This window comes from Leptinotarsa decemlineata, unplaced genomic scaffold (genome assembly GCF_025532065.1).
Source record: "Leptinotarsa decemlineata unplaced genomic scaffold, Ldec_3_MD MMD2_P_RNA_scaffold_12, whole genome shotgun sequence".
NCBI classification, from domain to species: domain Eukaryota; kingdom Metazoa; phylum Arthropoda; class Insecta; order Coleoptera; family Chrysomelidae; genus Leptinotarsa; species Leptinotarsa decemlineata.
This window is the reverse complement of record NW_027412526.1, coordinates 2,610,495-2,620,555: the sequence shown is the minus strand read 5'-3', so window position 1 is coordinate 2,620,555 and position 10,061 is coordinate 2,610,495. Positions and strand designations below refer to the sequence as shown.

General features: G+C 35.2%; 1 protein-coding gene across 1 annotated transcript in view; it reads right to left on the bottom strand.

Annotated features, from left to right (window-relative positions):
• Positions 1-4,032: 4,032 nt before the first annotated feature.
• The window catches only part of LOC111501948 (ankyrin repeat and SAM domain-containing protein flippy), a 21,362-nt gene continuing 15,333 nt past the window's right edge, over positions 4,033-10,061 (bottom strand). The window contains exons 2-4 of the mRNA XM_074171692.1: positions 7,209-7,416; positions 6,002-6,357; positions 4,033-5,618 (exon numbers count right to left, since the gene is read on the bottom strand). Of these exons, the coding sequence (XP_074027793.1) occupies positions 5,482-5,618; positions 6,002-6,357; positions 7,209-7,240 (525 nt within the window). The 5' untranslated portion in view covers positions 7,241-7,416 and the 3' untranslated portion in view covers positions 4,033-5,481. The remainder of the gene's footprint in view (positions 5,619-6,001; positions 6,358-7,208; positions 7,417-10,061) is intronic.

The window sequence follows — 10,061 nt, the reverse complement described above, 5'->3', positions numbered from 1 at the left end:
AAGATTTGCTGAATTAAATCTGTTTGTAATATGTGTATACAGACCCCCTACATCTAATGTAACAAATTTTTTGAAGGGATTGGAGGTTCTTCTAGATCAGCTATCCTTATATGCATCCTTACTTCTTACAGGTGAATTTAATATAAACTTTGCTGATACAACATCTACAAGTACTAAGTTATTGCTTAACTTATTGACATCGTTTAACCTTCATATGCACGTAGACACCCCTACAAGAATCTCTGATTTCTCTTCCACGATTATTGATTATTTATGTGCAAATATTAATGCCGTTGAATGTATGGTTGTACATTCTGGTTTATCGGACCATGAAGCCATTTTGTGTAATTTATCATTCGAGAGAAACGTCAACAAAAAGTATTTACGACGAGGAAGACTTTTCAGTAAACACAACTATAATAAGTTTGCCCAACTTTGTGAAGAGTCTGACTGGAATAACATCCTACATTTTGAGGACCCCTGAGTGAATTTCAACTGTGCATTTCCCATTCGAAATTTAAAAAACAAAACCAAAAAACCTTGGATTACAAAAGGTATAAAAGTATCTGCAAAAAATATGCGAGCACTGCATCACATTCGAAAATATGGAAATATCGATAATACTGATTTCATGAACTATTTTAGTAAGTATAGGAATATATATATATATATATAGAAAAGTAATTAAAAATGCCAAAAATATGTATTACTTCAACAGAATTGAACACTCCAAGAATAAACAAAAAGAAACATTTAATATTATCAATGCATTGGGAAAGCATATGATCGAGTCAATAAAACCAACTCTTAACTCAGATGAATTGAACTCATTTTATTGTTCTGTGGCAACTAAACTAGCTGAAAAAATCATTGTGAAAAACGACCCAATGTCGTACTTGAAGAATATTACAGTAACTTCTTTCTTCTTCGCACCCACGGATATCTATGAAATAAAAGAAATGTTTGGTGAAATCAAAAATTAAAAATCGGTGGGGTGGGATGCCATTTCTTAAAAATTCTGATAACTCTTCCTGATAGGGCTTTGATTGTGTTGGCAGAGGCAACAAATTTCTCATTTTTTAAAGGTATGTTCCCATCGTGTCTGAAAATTGCCACAATCATTTCTCTACATAAAGGAGGCGATCTTGACAACCCAGCTAATTTTAGGCCAATTGCTTTGCTACCCGTCTTGTCTACAGTTATAGAAAAACTAGTAAAAAAACGAGTAATATCCTTCCTCGAGAAAAACAAGGTGATAAATTTATTCCAATTTGGCTTTTAGTCTTCAAAAGGTACACAAGACGCCATATTTTCACTCATGGAAAACCTGTACACCAATCTGAATGACAGAGAATCTGCGGCGGACATGTTTTGTGACCTAACCAAAGCCTTCGATTGTGTAGACCACATACTGCTTCTTCGCAAGCAGTTTACGGATTTAGTTTACGGATTTAGAGGATCGGCATTACTTTGGTTTGAGACGTACCTTTCTCATCGGCGGCAGAATGTTCTATTAGATGGAATTTCATCAGAGAAACGCTTCATTGACAGTGGGGTTCCACAAGGTTCCGTTTTGGGACCGGTGTTGTTTCACATTTATGTCAATGACTTGGCCCATGTTAACATAAGTGGTAAATTCACATGTTTCGCTGACGACACCACTATCCTCTGGCATAGCAATACAGCCTCCAATTTACTTGATCAAATCATCGTCGACATAAGAACGGTTAAAGAGTGGTGTGATTCCAATCTCTTACCATTGAACATCGATGAAACAAAGGTGATCACGTTTAGATGTAACATAGGGGAAGTACACTTGGAAAATGTAAAAATTGTAAATTTGGAGAAAAACAAATTTTTAGGGCTCTTCATTGATGAAAATCTAAAATTTGACTTCCATGTCGACTACTTATGTAAAAGACTAGCAGCAGAATGTCATGCAGTGAGAGTTGTTGCAAGAGAGTTAGACACTACTATCACAAGATCAGTTTATTTTGCACAAATTGAATCCTATTTACGTTATGGAATTCGTTTCTGGGGAAATTGTGCAAAATTTCGTTTCAATATGGTATTCCCTCTACAAAAAAGAGCCATCAGATATTTATGCAAGGCTAGCTACAGGGATTCATGCCGTCCATTATTTGTGAAGCAAAAAATTCTGACCTTAGTATGTCTTTTTATTTTGGAAACAGTGTGTCTTATCCACAAAAAATATAAAAATCAATTTAGGAGCACCGCAACTTATAGTACACGTCAGTCTTACTCCGTTTCCCTTCCCACACCTTCTCTAGCCCTTACACAAAATTCTATTATTTTCAATAGCAAGAAGTTATTTAACCACCTTCCCATTAATTTAAGGCGAATATATAATGGAAAGAAATTCAGAAAGAAAGTGAAAGAATACCTTGTTGGGAGGCCCTATTATAGTGTGGACGAATTCTACCAAGGCTCTATCGAATAATTGACATGTAGCTTTGTGTAAACAAGTTATTGAAACCAACACGAAATGGCTATCAATGTTCATTATGTAGAATTATATATTTACGTTTACTTAATATTCATAAATTCATGTACTTATATTTGTAGCTGTTCAGCTGGACTTAATATTGTTCTGTCCATATACTCTGCTCCGGTGTTTAGGCATTATTTTATAGTTTATATTTGTTAATTGTCCCTTATACATGTTTTACTTTACTAAACTTTGCCAATAAGATGTTTATATCTTGGGTAATAAAGCATATTTTGATTTGATTTGATCCCCCCTGAATATTCACCAGTATGCTTATCAAACCAGCGAATCGACAGATTTAGCATTAAACAAACTCGTTGAGAAAATCTCCCAATCCCTTGACAGCAAGGAGATTGTGGTTGCTGTATTTCTTGATATTGGAGCATTTGAGGATTGTCTCTGGCTAGGAAAGGGGCTGCCCTCAAGGTGGGGTACTATCTCCCCTTCTGTGGTCGCTCCTGGTGTATAGTTTGCTTGATGCCCTTGACAGAAGAAAAGTTGATCTTCAAGCTTATGCAGATGACCTTGTCATCCTGGCAAGGTCCACGTCGTAATATCCTCCAAAGCACGTTGGAGGATGTTCACACAGTTGGTACCTGAGGGAGCAGATGTCTATCAACCCTAGGAAAACTATGTTAATCCCCTTCACCAGGAGGAGAAAATTGCACAATCTAACGCCACTTTACCTCAATGATGAGGTAATTCCATTTGGAACGGAGGTGAAATATTATGGCATTGTCCTTGTTAAAAGACTCACCTGGGACGCTCACTTGGAAAAAGTTTTACACAAAGCCAGAGTGTCTCTATGGACATATCGAAGGATTTTTGGTAAAACTTGGGGTTTGGGACCCAAACATTCAATGGATTTATGTGACGATTGCCAGACCAATGATCACTTATGGTGCAATTGTTTAGTAGCCAAGGCTTCACAGAAAACGGCCCAAGCGAAGCTTTCTGGCTTACAGAGACAGGCTTGTCTGGCTATAGGCCTTTTCATCATAAGACAAGCGCAAGCGTAGCTGTCAGATTGAAACGGCGGTAATTCAAAACATTCGTACTGTTTTAATCAACAATGGCTGGGCAAGGAATATTTCTACAAACAAATTATTGGAGAAAACCATTGCTTCACTTGTTTATAATTCAGTTGAGGCTGATAATTGTGAACAATTAAAAAGGTAAAGAGAAATTTTTGGGAAAGAAAGTTTTTGGCTTTCTACTACTCCATCTTGATACAAAAAAGAAGGACGAGGGAGTCTTTCAAAGAAAGGAAGGAAGTAACTCTATACATGGATGTGTAGATCATGCAAAGAAGTAACTTTCAGACAAACTGAAAGAAAGTTGTCCTGAAACAGCTACTTTCATATAAACATTGAATTATAGGAAAGAAAAAATTCTTTGAAACAACTACTTCTATATGAACACTGAATTATACAGAAGATACTTTTGTCTGAATTATACAGAAGATACTTTTCTCTGTTTAATTCAATGTTCATATAGAAGTATTTGTTTCGAAAGAATTTTTTTTCATTGTATCATTGTATCAAGATGGAGTAGTAGAAAGCCAAAAACTTTCCCAAAAATTAATCACTCCTAAAAAATATAACCCCTTCAATTTCAAGTAAAGAGGTAAAGAGAAATGATCTCCTACCACGTAGTAACGGCTACATCCATCAATTTAATTAATAAGGTGGTTGAAACCTCATGGGCGTCCGCAAAAAGGAAAAAAAGTAAGCTGATTGAGAGGTTAGGTATCAGCATTTGTTTACTGTCTAAAAACATATAAAAAAATAGTATTTACAGTTTTATTCTTATTAATAATGTCAATGGACATGGAACTAAAAAATAAATCAAGCCATTGAAATTTTGAGGCTGTACATATTTATGACATTATTAATTAGAAAAATATGTAAATACCTACTGAATGGAATATGTTTAGTAATTTTTATTAGAGGGAAATATTTAATACAACATTATATATATGAAATTTATGGAATTTACAGTCAGAAATGCAATAAGGAATAATGTACGTATGTTGAAATTCCTGATAGCTTAAAGGATCAGGGTTTTGTTCAGTTGGACCACTTTCTCCAATGAAATGTAGTGAGCAAATATAAGGATCCTTGGTAACATCATCAATAGATTCAAAGCCTCGGTCACTCCTGCCACATTTTTTCACCCATAATTCACATTTTGCACATGCTTTAATATGTAATTTGCTTGATGATTTGACTATTTTTTTGCGATATTCAACACAAGGCTTTGGAAAATTTATAAAATAGTATGTGTTGGTTTTGAATGATTTGTATCGTGTATCATTTTTACATACTCCATAACAACACCGTTTTGTTGTTCCTTTTCGTACAGATAACATAATTATAATGGAGTATAATCATTTTTTTCTGATTATTTTGACTTACTACTTTTTCTTTCATTTTTTACAATTAATAAACTTCAATTTATATTTCAATTTTTAAAACATGAGTTGCGGGCTCTTTAACATGGTTGTTTACAAAAAACAGTACGAAAAAGATGGCTGATACTGAAGCATGCGCACATATAGGAACGTAATATATGAAACAGTATTGGTAAAAATTCCATGACCGCACTTAATGGTGTACTTCATAAACATCTTCGTAAAAAGTCTATATTGAAGTTTTTTGTCTATCTTTCCTTTAAAATTGCTTGCATTTTATTTAATGGAGAAGTAGAAAGTCGACTTCATATGAGTTGATTTGCAGCAGACAAATATGTTCCTAGACGTGCAAGTCAGCAGGACAAATCATATCTGAACCTACCAAGAGGTATGTAGCAAAAATAATCAAAAAGGAGCTAAACTGGTTCAAACTGAAGTTCAAAGAAGCACCTTACATACTGAACATCGATACATTCAGTCAACACGGCGTAAAAGTTATGATCGCATAGCACTCCTACATCATCCGAAAACGGATGATGACGAATCGATTGAAGTTTTCTCAGCGTGATGTTTTTTTCACATCCAGTGCCAATTTTCTGTGGTCGTTAAAGTCTAAACCATTCTTATCCTTTAGATTTGTATCGGCTCCTTTTTCCAAAAGTAAATTTATGATTTCTTCAGAGGCCTCTAGAATTGCTGTAAATGAGGGGACAAATATAAACAAATGAATTCATAGAGAATAATATAAAAAAAAATATGTTAAACGGTTTTATTGAAAAAAAAGATTATAATGACTTAGATACTGTAGCAGAATAATAAAATCGTTGGGCGGAGTGTAACCTGAGAAAATATGTAAATAGTACGCCCAACGATCTGTTCAGTTCATTCAGTGCCTCAGTATTACAAGGTAATGTGTAATCCGCCATTTTGTTGTGAAATTGGTCGCGGTGGTAGTGCGTCCGACTCACGATCGGAAGACCGTGGGTTCGATTCCCGCCTCGACCAGCAAAACTTTCGAAACAATCAGATAATAGTTTCTCTTAGCTCCTCGCCTAGAGAAGTCACACTGAAATAATTACCTGCTCTCATCAAAGCCGTCCAGCCATTGTTATCTTGACAATCGAGATCCTTCAAGATCCTCAAACAGAACTTGACACTTTCTTCCTTATTCGAGTCTGCCGCATAGTGCAGAACATTCAATCCGTTGATATCTGTCAATTTTTCATCTGCCCCTTTATCGATCAAAAGTGAGGCAATTTGCAACTTCCCCTCGTAGACGGCGACCATCAGTGGCGTGCGCTTATTGAAAAACAGCGGCCGGTTGACGTTGCTCCCCAATGAGATCAGGAGCTGTAGCATCTGGACGTCGCCTGCTTGAATAGATTGCACCAGGGGAGTTTTGTTTTCTTTGTTTTCTGTTTCCAGGAGGTGGGGTCTGGAAATCAGCGGGAGAAGTCATGGAAGAAGCCCAAAGTTGATGTGAACTAGGTATTTTTAATATCGAAAAAACTCGTCAAAATTTAAATAGCTTAACTTTTACCAAGAGATCTCTGAATATTGAGTTTATTTGTGAAACTGAAAACAACGAGAAGTCGAGGTATGATAATGATATAGACCCGGAGGTAACAAAATAAAGGAAATTTAACAACTCTGCAGCAGCGGCTCGTCAGAGGAGGCTTAGCCTCCCCATAAAATTTGAGGCTATTCATCGCAATTAATTAAAAGATATTGTCAAGTATGTAAAATGCTTGGTTATCATTACTTTACCATCAATTTTTAATATAAATACATAATATGCCCAAAAAAACACTATCACTCATCACGTAGTACGTTCAACACTATATCCTGCATCAACAAAACTCAAACGCACCGCCCATGAACGAATAAACCATCAACCCGAAATAATAAATGCCATACGTTGCAAGGGAGCCAAGCCTCCGATCGCTTTGAAATATACAGGCTCCACGAGATCGATTCAACCAGCGACATACGTACCGATTTGTAATTTAAGTTGCAGAAATTATAGCGCTAGAGGAGGCTAGCCTCCAGTTGGTCTACGTTAGTGTACGACTGCGTTTGTTATTTATTTAATTATTCGGACGGGATGCCGTCAACAGGTAGAAACATAAAAAACTTGTAAGTTACTAATAGAGAAACGTAGAATACTCTTCAGGATCGATTGAAGTGAACAAGTATTTACTGAGTTATTACAGTTTATAGTAGACTCATAAAAACAGATAAGACTTCTAAAACACAATACCACATTGAAAATCGTTTGTAACTTACCTAGCGTGAGCAATTTTTCTAACCAACGGCATTTTTCCTAATTTTCACCGCCCTAGACATATGCATAACAGAACAATAAGGACCCTCATCTTCAGTAGCAGCTTTGAAATAACTCCATTCAGAGATATAATCGATTTCTGGCCTAATTCGGAAAGAATAACAAGTGCATGGTGCCAAGTTTTCTACCTTTAATTGATTCCTTCGACCACTAAAAAACAAGACGATAATTCGAAGAGTGCTTATAGAAACCCATTCCTGATGGCCCCAAGGGAGAACTTTGTGGTATACAACAAATATAAGATTCGATAGGTTTATCCATGAAACAAATGTTTTACCAATAAATTGTTTTCCATTCTTTGAGGTCGTTGAATATTTGCCAGCGATAAGTGATATTATTTTCACTCCCGTCTTTGTTTTCCCATTCTAGAACCACACTGTTTCGCTTTCTCTCTAACGTTTTTGGTTTTTTGGCATCGTATTGTCTAGGAAAACAATGCATGGTTCGTATTGTTTGAATAGAAACACATTATTGATCAAACTTGATGAATGAACGAGGTCTTGTTTATGCTATGACACAATTTTTGTTATAATTTTGGAATTCCAACTTTTATGACAGTCTGTTATAGGTTTTCATAAATATGATTTGGTGCTTATACTATATAAGCTTATATAAGATATGAAACAGTTCGAATAAATACAGGGTGGACCATAAAAGCGCCAGGAAAACAACTTTTCGTAAAAATCCAAAAACAATTTGTAAGGGGACAAGTTTGATAAAAAAAATCACCGAATATACATGAATGATGCGTCCTTGCCGGTTTTTGTCAACTGTTTACTAAAATTTATATAATTATACAGATATGAAAAACTGCGAGTGTCTCGACATAAATCCCATAGATAATTTTACTGGACATAGCAATCAAAAAAAGACAAACCATAGACATTTTTGACCCATCATCAGTATGGTAGAGCCAAGTGTAAGGATGTGCAACACTTGGTTGCCAAAATAAATAGAAATGCACTTAGCCATCTGCAAAACCCAGTTGAACATTCGTGGTTTTTTTCGGTTAACAGATCTTATGTTCACAAGAAAACTACTTAAGTTAGGACGGAGGCAGCTAATACCTGCCTGCGTGACATCCGAGTCCAGGAAATCATGCAAATGTGAAAAATTTCGACCCATCATCAGTATGGTGTAGCCAAGTGCAAAGATAGGCAACACTTGGTTGCCAAAAAAAGTACAAATGCACTTAGTCATCTGCAGAAGTCAGTTGCAGATTTGTGGTTTCGGTTAACAGATCTTTTGTTCACAAAAATAATAATAAAATTACCACGGAGGCAGCTGTAGCTGCCTAGAGATAACTTCAAGAGATAACTTCATTGGACAATAGAAACGTGTTTTGGGTTTTTGACTCATCATCAGTATGAGGCAGCCAAATGTAAGGATGGGCAACACTTGGTTGCCAAAGGAAGTACAAATGCATGAAGCCATCAGTAGAAACTAGCCGCACATTTGTGGTTTCTGTTAATGGATTTTGAGTCTACAAGAATACTACTAAAATGGCCACAAAGGCAGCTATAGCTTCCTGCGTGAAATCCTGGTCCAGGAAATCATACAGATATGGAGAATATCGAGTGTCTTGATAAAACTCCAAGTGATAACTTTATTGAACATAGCACTCAAAAAAGAGCAAACCATCGTCACGTGTTTTCGAACTTTTGATCCATCATCAGCACGTACAAATGCACGTATTTGTACTCAAAATAGGCCAAATCCGAGGATTACCTGGAAAACCCTCAAACAGCTTATAAGTCCAAAAACTAATAGCAATACGTTTACTAATGGTATTTATTTCAAAATAATTGGTCAGTCAGTCATTCATAAAAATAATCTAGATATTGCAGAATCATTTAACAATTATTTTATTGATAGCGTACAAGAAATTGTGAACACTATTGATCAATCTGATTCAATTTAGACCAATCAACACTTTGCCTTGTATTGAAAAAATATTAGAACTCGCAGTTTATAATCAACTCATTGAATATCTAGAAAATAATGATATTTTACTAAAATATTAGTCAGGTTTCAGAAAACACCATTCATGTGAGTCTGCATTACAAGTCACAATATCAAAATGGAAAGAATCAACAGATAAAGGACTACAGTCGTATTTTTAGATCTCAAAAGAGCTTTTGGAACAATTGATCGCTACATTCACTAAATAAACTGCTAGGTATTGGTATCAGGAAAACTGTTTTGTTATGGCTGACTGATTTTATTCATCACCAGGCAAACAGGTAACCAAAATAAATGATTCAGTGTCGACATCTCACGATGTCATTTTCGGGGTACCTCAGGGGAGTGTTTTGGGACCTATATTATTTTTAATCTACCTGAATGATATATAACATCCATGGTTGTGATTTCATGAACCTTTTTGCAGACGACATTTTGTTATCAATTTCAGGAAATGATATAGAAACAGTAGCTGATCGAATGAATAATGAACTAAGAAATGTTTTCAAGTTCATGAATAGCAATAAATTGGAACTCAACACCTCCAAAACAAAATATATGATTTTATCAACTGGTTATAAGCTATCACTCATCAACAATCTCAACATAATATTACAAATTGCAGGTGATGTAATAGAGTTCGTAAGTGAATTCAAATACTTAGGTTTCATGGTGGATAATCGTTTATTTCTTCATGCTCATTTTGATTATATATATATATATATATATATATATATATATAATATATATATATATATATATAGAAAAATTACTAAAAAAATATATTTTTTCTCAAGGATTTCATCTTAGATTTCGATGTACTCAAAAATTAC